General features: G+C 33.6%; 1 protein-coding gene across 1 annotated transcript; it reads right to left on the bottom strand.

Moving 5' to 3' along the window:
• Positions 1-1,871: 1,871 nt before the first annotated feature.
• Positions 1,872-5,342, bottom strand: LOC145636560 (uncharacterized). Its single transcript, XM_081688140.1, has 9 exons — positions 4,847-5,342; positions 3,574-4,114; positions 3,175-3,492; positions 2,987-3,074; positions 2,783-2,885; positions 2,516-2,697; positions 2,204-2,404; positions 2,022-2,117; positions 1,872-1,916 (listed from the first exon to the last, which is right to left on the bottom strand). Exons 1-9 carry the CDS (start codon positions 5,340-5,342, stop codon positions 1,872-1,874), a joined length of 2,070 nt encoding a protein of 689 aa, XP_081544266.1.
• Between the last annotated feature and the right edge of the window lie 18,279 nt (positions 5,343-23,621).

Genomic DNA, 23,621 nt, shown 5'->3' with positions numbered 1-23,621 from the left:
GCTCGTGGAGCTTGCTTTAAACCGTAAATGGCCTTTTTTAATTAGCAAACATGAGTAGGAAAACTAGAGTCAATGAATCCGCACTACAAGAAAACACATTTTTCACAACGATTAAAGTCGTTGCAATATATAATTAGTCGTTGCTAAATACGTATTTTGCAACGACATTGGTCGTTGCAGGGTCGTTGCCCGTAAGCCTTTAGCCAAAGGCTTTAGCAACGACTATTGTTGTTGCGAAAAATATTGTTTTGGCAACGACTATATTTGTTGTGAAAGATTTGTCGTTGCTGAATATGCATTAAACTTGATCGATGGTAAATAGTTTTAGACAACAAAAATAGTTGTTGCAATAATTAGTTCAGGAAAAACAACGACAAATGTCGTTGTGTTACATCATTGTTTTTTGCAACAACAATAGTCGTTGCAATAATTAGTTTAGGAAAGAAAACGACATTTGTCGTTGTACTACTTCAACGTTTTTGAAACAACAATAGTCGTCGCAAAAATTATGTAATGTATGATTTTGACTATTGTCACCTAATTTAATTTTTAGTAATAATTATTTATTTTAGTTTTGTCATAACAATTACAAAGATACTTGAATTTACTATTTTGAATATATAAAAGATGGAAGTTGTTCCAAGTACAAACATTTTCCATGCTTGCCCAAAATGTGACATCAATGTCACATAATATTCAGAATATACATAGTTTAATGTCATGCCCAAAAATTGGTATTACTCTATTCCTACCACAACATTCAAGATAGTATTTCATTCATTCCAAAAAAATACAACATCAGTTCATTTAATGCCCAAAATACCCATCTTCTTTCAACATCCACAACGAAGGCACCTTAGCAAAACTTCCATATCCTAATCTGCATACAATTGGAGTATAAATTAAATAGTTTCGATAAAAACTTATCAAAGGTTATAGTTAGCAAATTCCGTAACATTAGTTTTAGCATACAACTTTAGACATCACTTATACAAGTTTACATATATATATATATATATATATATATATATATATATATATATATATATAGTATTAAGTCAAGTATAAGTGATACATAGAAAGGGTAGCAGGAAGAAAAATAAAGAAGAAAAGGGAATAACAAGATTTAAAGAAAAAGAAAAGAAAAAAATAAATGTGTTTAGGGCAATTAGAAGAAAAGGGAATAATAAGTTTTAATTGATGATGAGTTTTAAATTTTGGTGGGCTATGTAAACCGAATTTTGCAACTAACATCCAGTTTTGCAACTTTTAAGGTTAATGAATATATAGCGCAAAATAAAATACATAGTAAAAGTTTTACCTCTATCTTAATTGCTAGATACCTCTGTTTGCAAGTTGTTGTAGCAATTCTCTTTTAAAATCCTCCATAGCTTGTTGTTGTTGTGCTTTATGCTCTTCAAGTTCTTGTTTCTGCCTTTGTTTACAGTCTTCTAACTCTTGTTGTTGCTTTTGATGGCTTTCTTCTAGTTCTTTTATCCTCTGTTCTTGTTCTTGTATTTTTTGTTGTTGTTGCTCAACAAGTCTTCTTTGTTCCAATTGTTGTTTTCCTTTAGAATAACCATGTAGTGCAGTCCCTTTTCCACGAACATACCCAGACCTTGGCTCTAAAAATTGAATTAATATCTCTTCTTGTGTCATTGAATCACCAACAGTAGCAACTACATTTTTCAGTTTTTCCTACCACGTAATCAAATTTTTAAAATGAACTTATAATTAGATTAAAGGAAAATTTATATTACATCAATCAGAGAATATATAATATATGTGACACATACATGAATTATTTTAGAACGTGTGTCATCACCCCATTCAAGTTTATCTTCTTTGTTTGTATGTGTATGCTGAACAAGTCATATCACATCTACAGTTGGCTTCACACCATCGTTCTCTTTTGTCTAACATAACAAAAATGACTTTGCTTTAGGGTCACTATACAAAAAAAATTGAATATCATGTAGGGATGGTATATATATTGTGTGTTAGTATAAGGTTAGTCATACCAATATATCTTCAACTTCAACAAAGGATAAATTTCCAGTGGTGTGAATACATCTTTTGTCTGATAATCGATTTTTGGAATTCCTTTGGCTTACTATCTGCAAAAACACATGAACGAAGATTATAAGAATTTAGATAAGAGGACAATTTAAGGTTCTAAAATGTAGATTCAATGAGAAAATACCTTGAACTCATCTGACCCATAATGCTCTACACACCATTGCCATTTCCTCTTTAGGCGTTCCGCATCAGTTTTTCCACATTTGGCACTCTTATAGTAGTAATGTAGTTTGCATTTCCACAGCCTATACAAACGTTGCATAGTATCTACAACGAAAGTATACATTTTGGCCAAGTGATTTGCATCATTAACTTGAAACTTTTCCTGTCATGAAAAATTCATGCATATATTCAAAATTGAAGTTTCATTTAAAACAATAAGTATATATATTCAAAAGTCCCAATCCTTATCTCTTGGATCTTGTATAAAGAATACTTGCTCCACTTGTGATTCTAGGACAAAAACTTCATATGTCTTTAAAGTTCGTGTCTTATTAACACTAATGAATCCATATTCATCAACCTTATACCATCTACCATGGTAGCTTACATCGAACCAATTACATTTGAAAACAAAAACATGATTTCCACCGGGGTAATGCAGCTCAAATATATCACCTAATACACCAAAATACTCCTTATCTATATTCCGAATTTTGTGGTTTTCTATATTCCGAGCGGTCATTAGTGTGAAACCTATAACCATTTACAATGTATCCAGTATAACGCCTTGCAACCCTTGAAGGACCACAAACTAGATTATAAAGATCATTATCAACGGAATCCTCTCCATGCAATTTTCGTACCTACAAAAAATAAGGGTGTTAAATGATGATAAATAATATAATGTGAATGTATTGATAATTAAAAAAAAATAGACATTATATTTCAAAGAAAATAAACATACACGATCAAGTATCCATTTGAAAAATTGTGCTTTATGCCGTTTTTCTATGTTTCTTGAGCATTCTCTTTGAAGTTCTAACTTGTGCTCGCTGCAAAAAAATTAATAAATTGGAATTCAAATTAAGATAATATACTTCATAATTATAAACAATTGATATCGTAACAAATAAACTATTCCAGGAAACTTACTTAACATACTCGACAAGTTCATCACAATTATGTAGAATATAAGAGTGTATTTGATCACTCTCTTCAAAATCAAGATGTACAGGAACACCTTGTCCAATGCTACGCCTCAAAGATTTAAATACCTCAAGATTACTACAAGAAGCATCTTCACCATCCACCACATAATCATCATTTCTCGCTTTACGATTGAAAACAGTGTCAATATCATTCATATACCTAGAGCAGTATGTTAGACATTCATCAGCAAGGTATCCTTCAGCTATTGAACCTTCTGGGTGTGCTCTGTTACGAACATATGATTTCAACGTTTGAAAGTACCTATTGAGTTTAAAGTGCTTTTAAAGTCAGTGAATTCTCAAAATTATATTAAAACTAAAAAAAAAAATTTAATCAACATACCTCTCAACTGGATACATCCAACGATAACAAACTGGCCCAGCAATCTTTGTCTCGGCTGCCAAGTGTATAACTAAATGAACCATGATATCAAAAAAAGCTGGTGGAAAAATCATTTCAAGCTTACACAACGCGTAAGGGATTTTTCTTTCAAGATCTTCAAGTTCACCGATGGTTATACTCTTTGAACACAAATTCCTAAAAAAGGAACTTAACTCTACCAGAGGTTCATACACATACTTTGGCAAAAAGCCACGTGTTAAAAGAGGAAGTAACTGCTCAATGAACACATGATGATCATGGCTCTTTAAGCAAGAAATCTTTTTTCCATTATCCTTGACACAATGAGAAATGTTTGATAAATAGCCATCTGGGGATTTTATTTTAGTAAACATATCACATATGGCAGCTTTGGCACTTGAGCTTAGAGAGTAACATGCAACAGGAACACGTACTTTATCACCATCCAATATCGGGTGCAATTCACTTCTAACTTTCATCTTCATCAAATCTATTCGAGCCTTTGTGGTATCTTTGCTCTTGCCTTTTATGCCCAACAAAGTACCCAAAATATTATCAGAGACATTTTTTTCGATGTGCATAACATCTAAGTTATGACAAATTTTTAACTTACTCCAATAAGGCAAATAACAAAAAGGCTTCTTTTATGCCACCCATACAGACTATTTGAGGCATCCCTTTTTCTTTTGTTAGAAGTCTTTCTAAACTTTTCTGGTGTGAAACGAGACAAGTGTTGTAGTACCTCTTCCCCACTCAATGGAAGCGGTGCACGCCTTTTCTCCTTTTTATTGTTAAAGGAAGCAGCATCTTGTCTCCATATATGATCAAGTGGAAGCCAACGTCGATGATCTAAATAGCCACCCTTGCTCAGGAAAGATGTTCATTTCGTTTCATTATAGCAGCATGGGCATGCAAAATGGCCTTTAGTGGTCCATCCAGAAAGATCTCCATAGGCAGGAAAGTCATTGATTGTCCACAACACTGCTGCATGCATTTGAAAATTTTCCTTAGAAAAAGCGTCATAGGTCTCAATTCCAATGTTCCAAAGCTCTTTCAATTCATCAATTAATGGCTGAAGGTATACATCTATATTTCTTCCTGGGCTAGTAGGTCCGGGTATAAGTAAAGTTAACATGAATGAATGAGCTTTCATGCATATCCATGGAGGCAGATTATATGGAATAAGAACAACAGGGCAGGTACGAATTATTAAATGGTTGAAACCCATCACAAGCTAGTCCTAGCCTTACGTTACGTGATTCTTTGCCAAATGCACTAAATTCCATATCAAATGACTTCCAAGCAATTGAGTCACGAGGATGCCTCATTATATCATCATTGAACTTATCTTCACTATGCCATCGCATATCTTCAGCTTTCTTTTTAGACATGTACAACCTTTGTAACCTAGGCTTCAATGGAAAGTAGCGCAAAACCTTGTGAGGCACCTTTGTTATACTTTTAGAAGAACCTATTTCATCACTTTTCCATCTTGATAAACCACATGTGGCACACTTAGTCAAATTTTCTTTCTCTTTCCAATAAAGAATGCAATCATTTTGACAAGCATTAATCTTTATATAATCAAGACCCAAATCTTTAATGAGTTTCTTTGCCTCATAATAAGAATCAGGAATTGTAGAGCCATAAGCTTGACGTTGTAACTTAAGTAAGCTATCAAACGAGCTGTCACTCCACTTATTGAAGACCTTCAAATGCAACAATTTCACAATATATGATAGTTTAGACATTGTTGTACCGTCTACAGTTAATGGTTGTTGATACTCTTTTAACAAACGGTAAAACTTTTGTGCATCAACATTAGGTTCTTCAGGCATCATTAGATGTATCCTCATCTAGCCCCACATTCATAGCAGCTACACCACAAGCATCTTGTAACATGGCAAATCCACTATCATGATTGCCAAAGTCATTGCCATTGTCGTTTTCCTCATCACTTGAATCATCATATAATTCTCCATGGAATTCCCATGAAGTATACTTCTCATACATTCCCCATTTTAGCAAGTCAAATCTAACATCACATTTTCTTTTATAAAATATATTACGACAACTATTACATGGACACTTGATAGTGATAGTTTCTTTTTCATTTTCTTCAACACTAGAAAGGGCAAAATCTAAGAAGCTATCTACACCATAAATATAATCAGAGGATGAACGACTCTTTAATTTCATCCATGCCTTATTCAATGCCATATCCTAACATAAAAAAACAACTATATTATTGAAATATCAAATTTTTATACATGAAAAAGTGATAACAATTTTCATAGCTCAAATTTATGCTTTAACTTGTATTCTACCAGTACAAAAGTTCGGAAAATGAACTCATTTTGCACAAAACTTGTTTCTTCAATCTTCTTCCCCTTACCCATATAAAATTACACGGCACGAAACAAAACTAATACAAGAAGTCCACAAAACTAAACCTTGTTAAAGGAAAAAAAAACAGAAGACTAAAATTATCAACCAATATTATCTTCCTTGTCCCAATGACTTATAGTGTGTTTTTTGTATTATATGTATGTTAACTTGTTAGGAATCGATCCTTTCTTAGAGTAGTAGTACATATAATGCCTTCAAGTTGGAGTATACAGGGTAAATGGTAATAAGTGATGGTCCCATCAGTGCTACTAAAGTACTAATATATAACTATTATAATTTAGTTGTCATGACTCGTCCTCTTTAGTGCTACTAAGGGCCTGTTCCGATTGACTGAACTGAACTGAACTCAGCTGAACTGAACTGAACTGAACTGAACTCAGCTGAACTGAACTGAACTGAAATGAATATTTTATAAGAGAAGGAAATTAGGAGCTGAGCTGAACTGAACTGAACTGAACTGAACTGAACTGAACTGAACTGAATTGAGCTGAACTGAACTGAACTGAACTGAACTGAACTGAATTGAACTGAACTGAATTTCAACGTAAGAGAACAGGCCCTAAAAATCAGTGCTACTAACCATCAAGATGAATAAATATTTGCAAAACTACTCATAAAGAAAAACAATTACGTACACCATATCAATACTCCACCCAATTCATTTATAAGAATATAAGTATAAGAAAAATTGTCCACTCATTTATTATTCATAATGCTACATAAATGACTTTTATATGATATAACCAAATCAAAAGTCAACCCAACCTAAGAAAAATAATTTTTGACCAAAGTAATTTTCCAAATTTTATTTTACATATAACATTAAAATAATTTATGACCAAAGTTTCCACTATAGAAAAACATGATAACTATAAAGTGATGTCCATGTATCCATCTATTTCATTTTATAGGAAATTAAACCAAACGACAATGGGGAAATGATACTAGAAAATGGAAAATGTAGTACAAGGAACTATGGCTTCCATTATAAGTTTCATATAACCTCCATTGTAATATTATATACTTCTAATTCTCTCTATTCCAATCTACTCTGTTTTGTAGCTCTTTTTTTTTAATCCTTTTTTAAGTGTAGATAACTACAAGAAAATGTATACTCGTAATATATCTCAACCTTAATCTACTTTAATTTATATAGCAGCAAATAGAATAATGTGTCTAGAGCTAAAACTTCTGCCACTATTGTTAATGAGCTAAAAGTAGTACCTTAAACTAATATAATTTATAAAATTTTGCCCCAAAGTAATAAAATTCAACATTCTAGTAAACCCACTATATCCTAAGCCATAAAAAGTCAAATCTAAAAGTTAATCAGACACGTTCATGGTTTTTATGAACATAATGGAAAATTAAAACAAAATTGTGAAACTTTATAAAAGCAAAAACTTCTACTCGCAAAACCCAGTACATTTTAAAACTAAATTGAAAAAATAATTGAATAAATTAAATTAAGGCATATGAAAGAGGGGAAGATAAATTACTAACTACCAGTTTTCCTTGAGAATTTTAGCACTTCACTTCGTAACCAAGTTCAGATGAATACCTTGAGGAGAATTATGTTGTGGCGGCAACTATTAAAAATCAATATGTTTATAATCTCCACTTTCACTAACAAAGTACCGATCTGCAAAGTTGATACTAGAATCAATGAATATAAAAGCTAGCATGTAAGAAAATAGATGAATTAAAGATGACAAAAATGGAAGCAATAGACCACAATTGAAGTTGTAGCTAAAGTTTGATGGGTCGCCGGACCGGAGAAAGTGAAGAGGTTGAGTGGTGGGAAACAGTAAGGGTTTCGAGGGTTTTCTTCGGATCAATAAATGAAAAAATAAAAGAAGATTTGAATGGTTTAATCTATATTTTTGTCTTACCCATTTTATTTTTCTGAATGTTTGACAACGAGCTGTTGTTGTCATTATTTTTTTTTTCTTTTTTACAACTACATTGGTTGTTGTCATATATATAATTTTTATTACACAACAACTGTGTCGTTGCAAAAACCTGACTCAAATTTTCATGGAGTGCACGCGCTGTATTTGGAGGGAGGGAAATGAAATTTTCAGTTTTTGCTACAATATTTGTAACGCTAAAATTGCAGTCGTCGCAAATAAAGTTTTTTGCAACGACCTACAATTTCTTGTTGCAAAAAGTCGTTGCCATAAATGTATTTTCTTGTAGTGCCGGGTGGTTGTGACATGTACACTTCTTCTTGCAATGTACGTTGTAAAAAAGCATTATTAATATCTAGTTGACGAAGGTTCCAACCTTGTGAGACCGCAAGACTAAGAAGAGTGCGTATTGTTGCCGGTTTGACAACCGGACTAAAGGTCTTTGTATAGTCAATACCGGACCTTTGTTGAAATCCTTTGGCTACTAACCGAGCCTTGTAGCGCTCAATTGCACCAGTTTGTGTGTATTAGATCCGAAATACCCACTTACATTTAACAATGTTGCGGGAAAGTTCCGGAGGCACCAAATCCCAAGTTTCAAGTTTGTATATTGATGCAATTTCCTCCTCCATTGCCTTCTTCTACAATGGGTCTTTAAGTGCTTGAGAAGTTGTTTTAGGTATTACGGGTTTTGCTTTTACGGAGGTTGAATTAACATACTTTGAGTTTAGCTTGTAAATATTATTTTTAGATCGAGTTATGATACCCGATGGAGGTTGAGGTTGATGGAGGATATTGGTAGGATTGGTTGGTGCAGTGGGCTATTCTGACTCTTGTGTATTAGAATGAGATGACTCTACTTTAGTGGAAGAGGAGGGTGGAGATGTAGGTTGTTGAGGAATAGTGGGTTGTGGCATAGAAATGGATTGTGATGAGGGTGTAGTGGTAGAATTAGAGTCTGATGTGGATGAGAGTAATGGAGTTGTAGGTGGGCCCGAAGTGGAAGGGAATTTGGAATTTGTTGGTAATGTGTTAGGCGTAGGAATTTGCGTGGGATTAGCGGGAATGATGGGAATAGTGAGTGAGCACCAAGTGTTTGTATTAGGAATTTGCTCTAAATTAGTGTGTGCACATAAACGAGTATATGGAAAATCAGTTTCGACAAATCGAACATGACGAGAAGTGTATACTCGATTAGAAATAGGATCTAGACAATGATATGCACTTTGAGTTTTAGAGTACCCAATGAAAATGCAAGGCTTGGATTTAGGCTCTAATTTGGGTTTAGTGTATGGTTTAAGCCATGGATAACACAAACAACCGTAACTCTTTAGTTTGAGATAATTGCTTAAATCTCCAAATAAGCTGTGGTATGGAGATTTGTTTGACAAAGTAGGAGTTGGAAGCCGGTTAATTAGATAAGATGTCGTGGTAAAGGCATAAGACCAAAAAGTAAGTGGCAATTGTGCATAGGACAAAAGAGAGAGTCCGGTTTCTACAATATGGCGATGACGACGCTCGGCAAAACCATTATGTTCAGGTGTGTGAGGAGGGGAAGTGAGATGAGATACTCCATCTATGGTTAAGAATGTGTTTAATGCTTCATATTCCCCTCCATTATCAGAGTATAAGATTTTGATAAACCTATCAAAAAACTTTTCAACTAAGGCTTTGAATCTGATGAAAACTGGCTTAGTGTCTGATTTGTTTTTGAGAGGATAAAACCAAATGTACTTGGTATAGTGATCAATAAATACAACATAGTATTTGAAATTATCAAGGGAATAAACTGGTGAAGTCCATAAATCAGTGTAAATTATGTCCAGAGGAGCATGAGAATGTAAAGTGGATTTATTGAAAGGAAGCTTGTGACTCTTGTTACATTGGCATGCATCACAATTAAAAGAAAAGGAACTAGCAGGGACATCAAGCTTATAATCTGAGACAAGACTCTTGAAAATAGCTAATGAAGGATGACCAAGTTTATGATGCCAATCTATTGCATGAGTTTTAGTAGTAGATAATGCAAGGATGTTTGAAGAAGAAGATAATTCATAAACCCCTTGGGTAATTTGACCTTTGATAAGATGTGCCTCCGTGAGACTATCCTTAATTAAGAAGGAATTGGAAGAGAACTCAATAGCAAGATTGTTGTCGAAACATAATTGGGAAACAGAAATAATATTACGGGTCATAGTGGGTGCACATAAGACATTTAATAAATGAATAGATTTTGAAGAAGTAAAGAGAGTAAGAGAACCAGTATGGGTAATCGGAACCCCAGTGCCATTGCCAATGACAATCTCCTCGGATCCTGCATAAGGATGTAGAGAGGCTAAGTTTGACATGTTGTAGGTGACATGGTGACTAGCACACGTGAAGGAGCCAAGTTGTGTGAGGTGTAGCATTTTCGATTGTTGTAATGTGAGCGTGGGGTGTTGTAGTATGAGTTGGGGCAGACATGGCAATATGTCTCATTTGCGTTTGAAGGCTTATAACAAGAGGATGTGGAGGGACAACAAAGTTGTTAGATAAAGCCATGAAGGGGTTGTTTTAGCAGGAGAGTGGGAAAAAAAATTGTGGTTTGGATTAAACCTGCTCCGATACCATGTGAAGAGATAAGCAATTGTATTTATTTGTATAAATTTACAGCCTATATATATGCAAGCTATAGACTAATTAAGTACATAAGATATTACTAATAAATTACAGCTAATCAAGTGGAGTAATTTAAGGAATATAACTACCTAAATCAAAGATATCAGTTACACAAAACTACGAAGCTAATTTGATGTTATTTCCCATAAATATCTTTGTTAGTCAAATATGTGATTCAGAATACAAAAAATTTTGTATACATCCGGTTTACACTAATATTAGTGTACATCGAGCAGTATAAGGGTAACTTTTAGCTAATTTTAGGGTAACTTTTTGTCTTTTTTTGAGTAACTTTAAACATCATACAATTTTTATGTAAATCAACAACAAGAAAAGTTTTATGAAGGTAATTTAATTACATTCAATCACTAATAATTGATTTTTAGTCATTTAAAATTTGATTCTTTACTAATAAAGCGTAGATAATTTTTATTTGAATTGGGTTACTTTAACTCATATTGGAGTAACTTTTATTCATTTCAGGGGTAACTTTTATTCATTTCAGGGGTAACTTTTAATCACTTTAGGTTATCTATATCATGGATGTACAATAATTATTGTACACCCGATTTTTTTAAAAGTTTGTATTCAGAATAATATCAAGATAGTTTCTTGATATTATTCTCTACATCAATCTCATAATCGTAGTTGAGTTCTTACATTACCAAATAATATTCACGATCCAAAAAATTTAGAAAACAAGTGTGGTAAAAATAACATATAGGAATAGAGGGATTGAGATATTAAAAAACAATGGAAGGAGACCGGATTATTTATAGGCAAAACCAAACTTAAAAAAATTAAATATTGAAGGCTGAAAAGTTGTTTATGTAGGAATTGGTGGTATATGAAGATGGAGAACAAAAATATATGGAAAATGAAAATTTCATGGAAAAATCTTTTGGAAATGGCAAACCACACAAAAAACGCACTTAAGCAAAAATTAGATCACGGCACATAAACATTCAAGACAATATGAAATGGGTCTGGATAACCCAAATAAGGAGGAAAATTTGATCCACAAACAAGGATTTGAAGCTTCCATACTAAAAACAATTGACAATACTCGGAGTTACTCCTAACTCTTCTAGCTTATAAAATGGAACAATCTCTCCTCTTTCTTCAATTTGGGACACTTAAAAGTGGGCGTGTCCCAATTCCTCTTCTTGATAAACAAGAAGTATATCTCTTATGGCATTTTTGTAATTAAAATGTATTGGGAATTGTAAAGTAATGCTATTATAATCGGAACAAGTGCTAACTGTACATCCACTATACTTGCTGACTTGGACTAATCTAGACGCCGTCAAATGGTGAAATTAACGGCACAATTATCCGTCGACTTCCTCAGCAACAGGGTTTCCTCCAATTCGACAGCGGCTACAGCAACAACACGCTATTCTTCTTCTTCCTCCTTTTCTCATATCAGCCATTAAAGTAGCTCTGTTGAGCCCATGAGAAAACCCACATGTGAGTGAAAGTGTTGTCCCACATTGAAAGAATATAAAAGTGAAGAGAAATATTGGGATGTGTATCTCACATTGAAGAAAAGAGAAAGTCTTGTTCACTTTATAAGGCTAAGGGGCTACTCCCCTCATTGTCATATGGTTTTGAGGTGGAACCTCCTTGGTCGTATAAAGTGGACAGCTGTGACGGGTGTGGGCCAGACCCGTTTATTATGGTATCAGAGCCAAGTTGGGTTGTGTTGTGATCTGGGCCAGTATTATGGACAACTCACATGTGAGGGGGAGTGTTGAGCCCATGAGAAAACCCACATGTGAGTGAAAGTGTTGTCCCACATTGAAAGAATATAAAAGTGAAGAGAAATATTGGGATGTGTATCCCACATTGAAGAAAAGAGAAAGTCTTGTCCACTTTATAAGGCTAAGGGGCTACTCCCCTCATTGCCATATGGTTTTGAGGTGAAACCTCCTTGGTCGTATAAAGTGGACAGTTGTGACGGGTGTGGCCCAGACCCGTTTATTTACCAGTCAATCTATTTTCTGGAATCTTAGAGTTACCAACAACTCCCGCAATAGCCTTCCATTGTTCCGGTGTAAATAATTGACCCATGGCCGAAATAGCCGAATTAGATGAAGGAGTCAAACTGGAAGCCGCATTAGCACGTACATGTCCTCGTCCCTGCCCCTCCTTTCTGTTATCGGGCCTTCCCACAAGTTCAAAGCAATGACTCTCCGGATGCCCTTTTTCTTACAGTGCCCACACACAATATCTGCCCAACAAGCAGAGGTTTCGTGTCCTGTTCTGCGACACTTATTGCATACGGGTTTGTCATAGGTTCGTCCCCTACCACGAGCCACACCTGCTGCCTCATCAGAACCTGTACGCATCGCAAACCCAACTGCCTCGGTGGGTGCAGAATCAATTTCCTGTTTTGACAAACGAACCCGTTCATCTTGAGACACTAATTGGTATTCTCTGTCAAGACTTGGAAGAGGGTCTTGTGAAAATATATTTGTAAAAATCAGAATATAACCCCATTAGAAAGTAATGTAAACGCGCTTGTGCTCGGCGTTCTTCGTGCAATTTCCCAGCCGAACAAGAAGCACAACAAGAGCAGGAAATTAACGGTTCGTGACGATCCAATTCCTGCCACAAAGAATGAAGCTTGCCATAGTACACAGAAACCGGCATTAACTTCGTTTTTGCTCACACTTTGCGATTGAGGTGCGCAACTGGTGGATACGTGGACCGTTTGTTTGAGCAAATCGTTGCTTGAGGTGATCCCAAAAAGGCTTAGCTTCCCTGAATTTGGACAGAGATGATTTTAATTCGGGGTCTATTGTATTGGTGATCCATGAGATTAGCATTGCGTTGATCGTCGTCCAATCGGACTTCGTACAAGGGGGTGATGGAGCGTTGATCGAGCCATCTAAAAATTCAAACTTTCTTCGAGCTTCTAATGCCGTCTGAATGTCGGCAGCCCAAGAGTCATAATTGTCTGTAAGGCGAGTAGGAGTGATGAAATCCCCCGGCCGATCTTGCGAACCAAGGTAATATGGTGAATTGGGTTCAATTTTTGTAGGTGGTGGTGGTGGTGTTTCATCACCGCCAGCCATGTCTAACAATTAGGTGAAAGAAAAACCGTGGCCTGATACCATGTAAACTTGTGATAAAGCTTTTGCTTAAATCTCATTAACACCTGGCAAAGCCATTAAATAGAACAAGGCAGAGAGTTTCCTTAGTCGTATCAAACTAGGAAACATGATAACTATGGGAATTAAATACCCTAGCATAATATCTCCTAGATAAAATATATTTTCCAAATCTAAATATTCCCTAAATATATCGTAATAAGCTCAAGCTTTCATCCTCACTCATCCCCCACCAACACCACCATTCCGGCGGCTTCGCCGCCAAATAAAACGAAAACCCTAAGATAAATGGGAGAAAAAAAGGGCAAGATCAACCCAAAAGGGTAAGGGTATCATTTTCCGCCATTGAAGTAGCCTTTGAGCTTCTGAAACTCCATTGAAGAGGATCTTTGGATTTTGGGTGTTCTTCACAGAATATACAGACTATATACTTCAGATTTTCAGCTATTGTGCTCGTAAAACACCACCACTCGCTGCCCAAATTGGGTAAATTGATTAGGTAATTCTACCTGGGTAAAGTTTCACTGGTTCGCTGAAGTCTTTAGCGTTCCTCCGTCAAAATTGAGACTTAACGACAGTTCAATGCAAAGTTAGTGAGTCAAACAAAAAAGTCTCATTTACCCTCACACTCTTGCGAAAATGTACAAAATTACCCTCTTGAGAAACGCTCCTTGTTTATCAAGAAGAGAAACTTGGAATTACCCCTTAAAAGTGGGCTACAATAGTTTCAACAACAACCAATTAAGAAACTAAACACTCGTTACCGTAAAGCTAGCTCATTTTTCTACAACTCAATCAAACAAGTTGATACCAGCTTTAAATTAACACTATAATAAATAAAATTAACCATCAATTTGACAAATTTTTAAAAAAACACACACAAAAAAAAAAAAAAAAAAAAAAAAAAAAAAAAAAAAAAAAAAAAAAAACCTTGAATTCAACCAACAAACAGTAATTAGAAGCAATTATAAAATCACAAGAATCTTTATCTTTCACTAGAAGAACAAAAGTTATTGATTAATATCAAAAGTAGCTATAAAATGTGAGAAAATTTCTTAATAAAGTAAATCATCGTCACAGTTGGATAAAAAGGAAAAATAAACAATCACTCAAAATAGATAACCTAGAATAAAAATTAGCTCAATTTCCCATTAAAGCAATTGAAAGGGAAAATAAAAGTTTATGTCATACCCAGAGAAGTAGTGCTTGAAATCGGCAAAATCGAGCAAGAGAGATATGGAAATCGGTACAACCGCGAAATTAGCAACCAAGGCGAAGACAGAGAAGCACCAAATAACTTCACCAAGACATTATTTGTTTGGATATTGTGGGGGTGACTTGCTATAACTTAGAAATGTGAATTTTGAATTGTGAAGTACTCCGTACACCTTATATAAACTGAGAGTCTGTTCTATTAAGCTTAATTTTATTTTATTTCAATTTAGTTTAGTTCAGTTTCTAATTTGTTTTTCTCATAAAATTTTCAATTCAGCAAATCAGAACAGGCTATGAGTTGAAGAACTACAGAGTACAATGTTTATAAATACTTTATTTTTAAAAAAAACGGGTTTATAATAATAATAACTAGATTAACTCCCGTGCGATGCACGGATATAAAAAAAGTTTTTATAATTGTGTAAACTACTTCAAAGACATATTAGTCAAAATATGTAAAATATTTGTATTACAGAGGATATTATTAACATAAACCAAACTACAAAAATTAAAATAATACATTGTATAAACAAAAGAAAACTCACGTCTACAATAAAATTTAGCGAACTTTGTAAATAGATGGAATAATCACATATGTAAATTGTAACAGGTTGATATTTGTTTTCCTTAAGGTTTTTATTTAAGAAGTTTTTTTTTTAAAAAAAAAAAAAGCAATGAAAACTAAAAAGTTTAATATATTGTATTAAACTACTTTGGAATCAGTACTTAGATTTTTTTTAAATATATATATATATATATATATATATATGGGGAAAAAAATGAAGGAGAAGCTGATACATATACAATTCGAAAAAAGTGATGATGTCAGCGGTTATTCCTTTAGTAATAGTTATAGATGCATTTGCAAATTGCTTTAAAATAATTTAAAAGTTACTCTCTTCTTGTTTTCATAAGTATTACAATTATCAAATACGCTCGTATTTTAAAAAAAATTTTGTAGGAAAATTGGTCTCAACACTTTGAACTATAGTTTGGGTGTAACAAACGCTCCGAACTTTGACTAGTAGGTGAAACACCACGAACTATTAATTTGGGTGCAATGCAAAACATTAATGGTTTTTTTTTTTTTTTTTTTTTTTTTTTTTTTGTTAAATTGAGATATTTTCTATAAATAAAGTATACAAAGTAGTTTATTAGGATGTTGAGGGCAATTTTTCTTTTTTTTATACTTCGTATCATATATTTCTCCTTTTATAGTCCTACCTAAACCCATTATTACTTTTTTTTTATTATTTATTTCCTTACATTTATTACTCACTTCGTCCATGAAAGAACGACTCATTTGGGTTGATTTCGCGGGTATTAAGAAAGTTAAATAAAAAGAAGTAAAATTATATTGGAAAGATAAATTTACATGGGGTTTTTAAAAAAGTAGAGAGAGAAAATAATAAAGTACATAGGGAAACAAAATTTTATATGGGGAAGCTAATTTTGCACAAATATTATTGTAAATTGGTGGGAATTTTAATACAAATGGGTCATTCTTTTTGGGACTAAAATTAGGCCAAATGGGTCGTTCTTTCGGGGACGGAGGTAATACTTTTTATTAAATTGCTTTCTCTGTTTTTTTTACTTGACCTGTTTTTTTATTACGCTTGCCTATGCAAAACTTTAACGGTCAATAACTTTAATTCTCCATAATTAAAAAATATAAAAGTTATATATTATGATAGTACTTATTGAGACGAATTCAAAATGATCCAACATAAATATGTTTTTCCTTACATATTGTTCACAAAACACGGTTAAAGGAGGGGTGGTAAATAGTGTAAAAGTTAAAGCGGGTCAAGTAAAAAAGAACGGAGGAAGTATTAAGGGTCTGCTCTCATTGACTGAACTCAGCTGAATTGCACTGAAATGAATTGAGCTGAGCTGAACTGAACTGAACTGAAATGAATATTTTATAAGGCCCTGTTCGATTCACCTTAATTTTGCTGAACTGAAATTATTTTTACTGAACTGAACTTATTTTTACTGAACTGAACTTAATTTTACTGAACTGAAATTATTTTTACTGAACTGAAATTATTTTTACTGATTTTCTATTATAATTATTCTTTAAGAAAACTGAATTTTACTGAATTGAACTTATTTTTACTGAACTGAAATTATTTTTATTGAACTGAACTTATTTTTACTGAACTAAAATTATTTTTACTTAATATTATTTTTTTAAGGTGAAGAGAACAGGGCCTAAGAGAAGGAAATTAGGAGCTGAACTGAACTGAACTGAACTGAATTTCAACGTAAGAGAATAGGCCCTAACTTTACTACCTTTTTTTTTTACAATTTTTTTATAATCTCACTATTTCATTTACCTCTTATTTTATTTAAGTCAAGTAAATTGTTTAAATGTGTCAATTAAAGTATAATATTTATTACTACTCCGTATAAAACTATACAAATAGTTTATCATTTTATCAAGATATACGAAATTTACTTGCTATATTTCTTTTCCATATCACTTAAGTTTTCTCACTCTAGAAGTTGAGAGACTTGAGACTTGAGAGGTTCTCGAAAGTAGGAAGTGAATTTGTTAGAGTAGATAGAGTTATTTCTTGCATGTTCCCAAGAACGCCTAGAGCTTCCGCTACATGCATTGATCATTCTCTCTTTTCAGTAGTAGGGAGGTGCTCAATACTCCTACGTTACCTTTCTATCCTGACCAACCAAAGGGTTGGATTTGTCTCTTTTATCAATGAGATTTTTTGCTTGTTTGATTAAATTTTCAAAGAAGAAAGTTGAAACTCCGAGTTAGCTCTGACCCTTATTCTTCTCTTCTTCTTTTAGTTCTCTAAATAGGTGCATGCTTTCACCTTCTTAATTGCATTATTCCTTCATATTCCATGTTTTTGTCTGTTAATTTCTTCTTTAAAAGCCTTAAAAGTCTTTGTCTTTTATTTCCTTTATTCCCTTCAATATGTTTTTTTCGCATGGGAATTGTGCTGAATTCCTCTAACTATCAAACCCAAGAGCACCTTATTAATTGGCAGTTGCGAATCTAGAAAAAATATTTTACGGGATCAAATATATTTGATCAATTTTAATTGAGTCAAAGTAGGTAATTTTTATGAAAAAAAAAACTCAATTTTAGAGAAAAAGACCTTAATTTTATAGGCAATTTTTTTTTTTTTTAAAGTGGGGTCAATTTTAGAGAAAAAATCTCAATTTTATAGTCATTGCCTCATTGGACATTTTGTTGGCGACTATCCACCAAACCTTATCCTCATTCAGGGGTTGGTAACACTCAATTGGTCACTAGAGGGGAAATTAAAAGCATTTAACTGATCATAACCAAGAGCGCTATGCTTGTTACAAGTTATAAAAATGACCAATATTAATCCAGAAAATAGGAATACACTATTAACTACTCCAGAAAATAATAATAGTGTATTCCTATTTTCTGGAGTAATATTGGTCATTTTTATAGTATTACTACACAAGTATTATGTAGGCTATGCAGAGATTGAACCTACACCATGTACATATACTATAATACTATATATATATATATATATAGTACATTGTTCTACCATTGAGCTAACAGCAAAGTAAGACATTTTTCATTTCTATATTCTATCATAACAAATTGCCATACAATCACATATTTAAGACAATATATACCTAGTATTCTCATAGGGAGAAGGGGAGTATTAGCCAGTAGTATTCATACTTCCCTAGGCTTCTATCAATTATTGTATATTGCTTCCCCATGTAACTTATATTACCTAGGTACTCTATATTTGTAATACTCTGTATGTATATATCCCAAGGAATGCAATGAGAATGATCGAGGATCATGTTCCTTGATTGTGTTCCCATCAAGGCATCAATATGCTTGGTAGTAGTTTTAATAGTCATTTCCTTGCCTCTTCTACTAGCACAAAGATATTTACAGTACGTATGATAGTAGCTCAATACACTTTACATGCAAAATATTATATTAATGAGTAATTCTAACTTATTTAATTTAATTATTTTAAACATGAATTGCTTTTGTTCTTATTTACAAAAAGTACCTTTCAAGTGCATAATGTCAGCCCTAAAAAGGGTCATTCTAGATAAAAGCTATCAAACTATGCAAGACAAATCATACATATTGAACCTTAAGAGTTTTGATGGTGATGAACACAAAGAGCAAACTTCAACTAATAAGATTTCTCTAAGTGTTGTAAATAGAAAAGGTGAATTATACTTTGAAAGTGAAAGAGTAACCTACCTATGAAGACTCAAGGAGATTTCAAGAAAAGTTAAAGTTTTAGAAGAAGAGTTACTCAGTGGAACTAACTGAGTTTCCTACAGGAACATTAAGACAACAAGTTGAGAAGCATAACTTGGCCTGCATTGAAGAAAGCAAATTCCACAATAACTTGGCCTACGAAGTTCCAGTAAGGTACTTGAGAAGTGAAGACAGCAGAAACTTAATCCTGGACTAGGGGTGCTAATCGGGCGAGCCGAGCCCGAACTATGGTCAGCTCGGCTCGTGATTGTTTAAATTTGTTCGAACTCAAAAACCGAATTCGAACCTTTATGAGTTGAGTTTCGACCGAGCCGAGTTTTGACTAAACGTCGACCGAGCCGAACTCGAACTGTTCACTAACAACCTTGATTTATTCTTAGCCCTAATTTACTTGTCTTCTTTATTGTTCATTATTAAATTTTTTACTTTATAACGAGTTTATTGTTTTAATATTGAAAATACTAACTTATTGTTGTGTAATATCTATTGATAAAAAAATTTATATTTATATACATGATTTTTTTATATGGAAAAAATAAACAAGCTTGTTCACGAACTTTTCGAGCCGAGCCTGGCATAACTCATCTTGGCTCGTTAAGGTCTCGTGCCGAACTCAAACCCGAGCCAAGCCACCACGAATTGAGCTTTGACCGAATCGAGCTCGAATAGTTCACGAATAGCTCAGTCTCATTATCACCCCTATCCTGGACTACGTGAAGCTTAAGTATCCTAAGTCCTAACCTACAGCTTTTGACAAAACAATATAAGTTATGTTAAGTTTATATTTTTAAGGATTGTTGTAAATATGTTAGGTTAGTTTATGCATGTAATTTATTAGAAGCTTGGCAAGCTTATAAAAGGAAAGTTTATAGAAGATAAAGTTTCAATATGAAAAAATTTTCTAAAAGATTTTATTTTATAAAATCCGGTTTTTTAAAAGATATTATTCTTTTCATAAATCTATCTTTAATAAGTTTTTCAAAAAGATTTTCTTCAGAAAAGATTTACATAAAAACGTGTTTTATGAAATAGGATCGGAGGTTTTGATAAAGTCTATATTTTGAAAACCCTATTTAATATACGAGCTCATCTAGTATAAATAAGGAAGAATTCATAATGAACACAAGTGATGAGTTGATGTGTGAAGAATCTGAAGAGAGCTCAATTGTGTAAGTTTGCCAAGTTTAATTTTATCATATTAGTTTCGGATTCCTTTTGTAGCTTTCCTATCACATATTAGAAGTCAAGTGTTTGTATTGTTTTGGTTTGGATGAGTGAACTTTTTATTGTTTACACTATTGCGGGCTTCTATAGTGAAGTTGAGTAAACAAGTACTCAGGGAGTACGGAGAGAATCTAATTCAGGGACTTAGGTTAGACTAAATAGGGTTCTACTTTGTAGCAAATTCATTCTGGAACTTGTGATTTTAGGTTTGATTATAATAGGTTGTAACAAGCTAAGAGAGTTTGCCCTATTATAGTAAAGTGCTTTGGTGTGTGAAATCCCTTAGAATGGTCGAGGTTTTACTTCTACTTTGTAGCAAATTCATTCCGGAACTTGTGATTTTAGGTCTGATTATAATTGGTTGTAACAAGAGAGTTTGCCCTATTATATTGAAGTGTTTTGGTGTGTGAAATCCCTTAGAATGGTTGAGGTTTTACTTCTAGTTGGGTTCTGGAAGGTAACCTACTAAAATATTGTATGATGTGCACATTTCTGTTTTATATTCCGCAAAAGGTAGGTAATAGGAACTCACTACAATTCACCCCCCTCTTGTAGTGTTCTTCTCAACTAACAATACAAGTTGGCAATTAGATGCATCGCTTTCTATAAATAGTTTTATTTGATTTAGATGCATCACTACATGACCCTATTTATTTGTTTTTTTTTTCTCTCTCTCTCTCTTCACTGTGCACCAAAAATAATTGCGTAAAAGTTTATAATTACAAAAATGATGTATATCCCTACCTTATAAAAAGTAGAAAGTTGTTCTTATGAATAGTGCACGGACTTTTATACCCTTCAAAATGTTATTTTACCTTTGTACCCCTATTTACCCTTCAAAATGTGTTTTACCTTTGTACCCCTATTTGTAATTTTGTACTCCAACAGCCCAACTTCAAATTGTTCTTTCCCGTCTACATTTCCTTACACATTTGAGCTTTCCCTCTTCCTCTCCATGACTCCATCTCTTAAAAGCTTTTAAATTTTCTCTCTACACACTATCTTTGCCATTTCTAAGTACTAAATTTCACATCTTTGTTCACCACCTTCCCAAAATTTCCAAATCAAATTGTGGCAAAAAAAAGTTGACAATACCAATATATAGCAGAAAAGGAATATTTAACGAGGACCTTTTCGCAGTCGATGGTCTGGAAACGGGAACTCTGAGGAAAGGGGCCTCGAGAAGGGAGAGGGGAGAGGGGGAGGCGGTGGAAGAGGGCGGTCGGATATTTTGGGAGCAAAGTCCATAGATTTAAAACAGGATTATCATTAAGTTAAGAACATTCTACTATGGATTTTGAACTTCGTAATCTGTAATGATAGGATCACATGGGATTCTATTAAAGATCATAATTTTAGCATATGAGTAATTCATCAGTGTAAGATAAGATTAATTTCATAATTTAGTCTGGACTTGAATTTAGCCACTATACACTATACATGACTTCTTATGTCAAGAACTCATTGGTTAGACTGGACTTGATAGGTGGATATAGACTGCTTTAGTATAATATATATACATTCATGTACGGTTGGGCATAAGTGTGTGAAGGATTTGGTTGTTTCGGTTTCATCTAGAAGGATTGTACTTTTAAATTAGAAATGAACTCATTGATTAATATTGATAGCCTCTGTGATGGATGAAATGAACTCATTGATTAATATGTTAGCCTCTGTGGTGGATTAGGAATTGGTCGTTTCGGTTTCATCATTGATGATTCTTTCTCTATTTCGTATTGTACCACCACAATTAAGTAATGCTAATATCAACACTGCGAAAATAAACAAACAACAATTTTAACATTTGTTCATTTTCTGCATTATCATTGAAAAACCTAAGAATTATAATCTACTGTAACTCTACATAGTATTCCAATTAAAAGAATCACCATATACAAATAATAAAAATAAAGATTTTTTTTCAATATACGAGATATTTCATACGTAACATTCAACTTAGGACGACTAAAAACAAACAATGCCTAAGTAATAGAAGTATATTCCTTTACCGGCCTTTTATTCCTCCATGTGAAGTGCAAACAAAAGACAAGTAAAATGAAGTTGTAAAGGCTAGCCATTCCGCGCGCAACGCGCGCGTTGGCTGCCCTAGTTAAAAAAAAAAAAGAGAGAATATTGTACATCCGATGGGTAACTTAGGGTCACTTTTATAATTTTTTTGGGTAACATTTATTAATAAAGTATAATAATTCGTAACTTTTATTTATATGAGGATAACTTTTGTTCATATTAGAGTAATTTTTATTCATTTTAAAATGACTTTATAACGGATGTACAACATCCAATTTATTTAACACATATAAAAGTTTAGCCCTTCGAACATATACCGCTACTCCGTACGGAATAGTAAAATATTCTTGGACGGGTTCTGTGTTCGGTTCATCTATAAAATAGACTACTAGTCTACTACTGTAAAAAGTTTGATTGTTCTTTTTTGGGTTGCTTACTTCGATTCTATCTCTACCTTGGTCGATTCCGTCAATTGCAAGCATTAATCTAGGTATTTTTTTTTTAACATAAACCGGAGATAATTATATTAATAGGCTAAAGCCTTAGGTTTAATTACATCAAGCACCAAATAATTTATACAATGAAAATTGATGCCTACCAAAAGAATGCCTAGACTATAGGCTAAAACTAGGATACCGCTATACATAACCACCATATAGATCTTAACATAACACAATCCCAAAAGAGAAGTTCATCCATAACCAAGCTAAACATAGGATTATATAGACATAGGAGCTGAGAACTGAGGAGAAGCAGTAGCAACTTCATTTGCAACAGCGTTAACATGAGCCAAATCAGCTTCATAAATTGCACGAACACAATCTGGAACTAGGTAGTGAGTTTTGTATCCCAATGCCATTTCTTTGCCAAAAGCAGCAAGCTTGTGTGCCAGAACATTCTTTTCACGTGGAACATGTGAAATAATTGCAACCTCGAAACGGCTAAGGACTGCAGCTACATCACACACAGCAGCTGCCAGTTCATGGTGAGGATTGGCACCTGTTGTAAGAAGCATAGTCCTCAAAGACTCAGCATCAGTTTCGATTTCAACTTTCTTTATCCTTAAATCAAGCGCAATTGATAGGCCATCATTCAAGGCATATAACTCCGCTGCAAGAGGGGAAATTGCTGAGTACTTACACGAAAATCCCACATACCAAGTTCCATCAGAACGCCTCAAAACACCACCACCCGAAGAGACTGCAGAGT

Source organism: Chenopodium album, chromosome 1, assembly GCF_948465745.1.
Source record: "Chenopodium album chromosome 1, dcCheAlbu1.1, whole genome shotgun sequence".
In the NCBI taxonomy this organism is placed as follows: Eukaryota; Viridiplantae; Streptophyta; class Magnoliopsida; order Caryophyllales; family Amaranthaceae; genus Chenopodium; species Chenopodium album.
Note: the sequence above shows the minus strand (reverse complement) of the source record. Positions and strands in the feature narration are given on the sequence as shown.

Bases quoted from the DNA above. Each gene is read 5' to 3' on its own strand.
- LOC145636560 (XM_081688140.1), bottom strand. From the start codon at position 5,342: ATGTCTAAACTATCATATATTGTGAAATTGTTGCATTTGAAGGTCTTC. The intron at 4,115-4,846 runs GTAACGTAAGGC...TGGGCATAAAAG, and splicing joins TGCATTTGGCAAAGAATCAC to GCAAGAGCAAAGATACCACA. The intron at 2,698-2,782 runs GTTATAGGTTTC...TTGGTGTATTAG, and splicing joins TACTGGATACATTGTAAATG to GTGATATATTTGAGCTGCAT.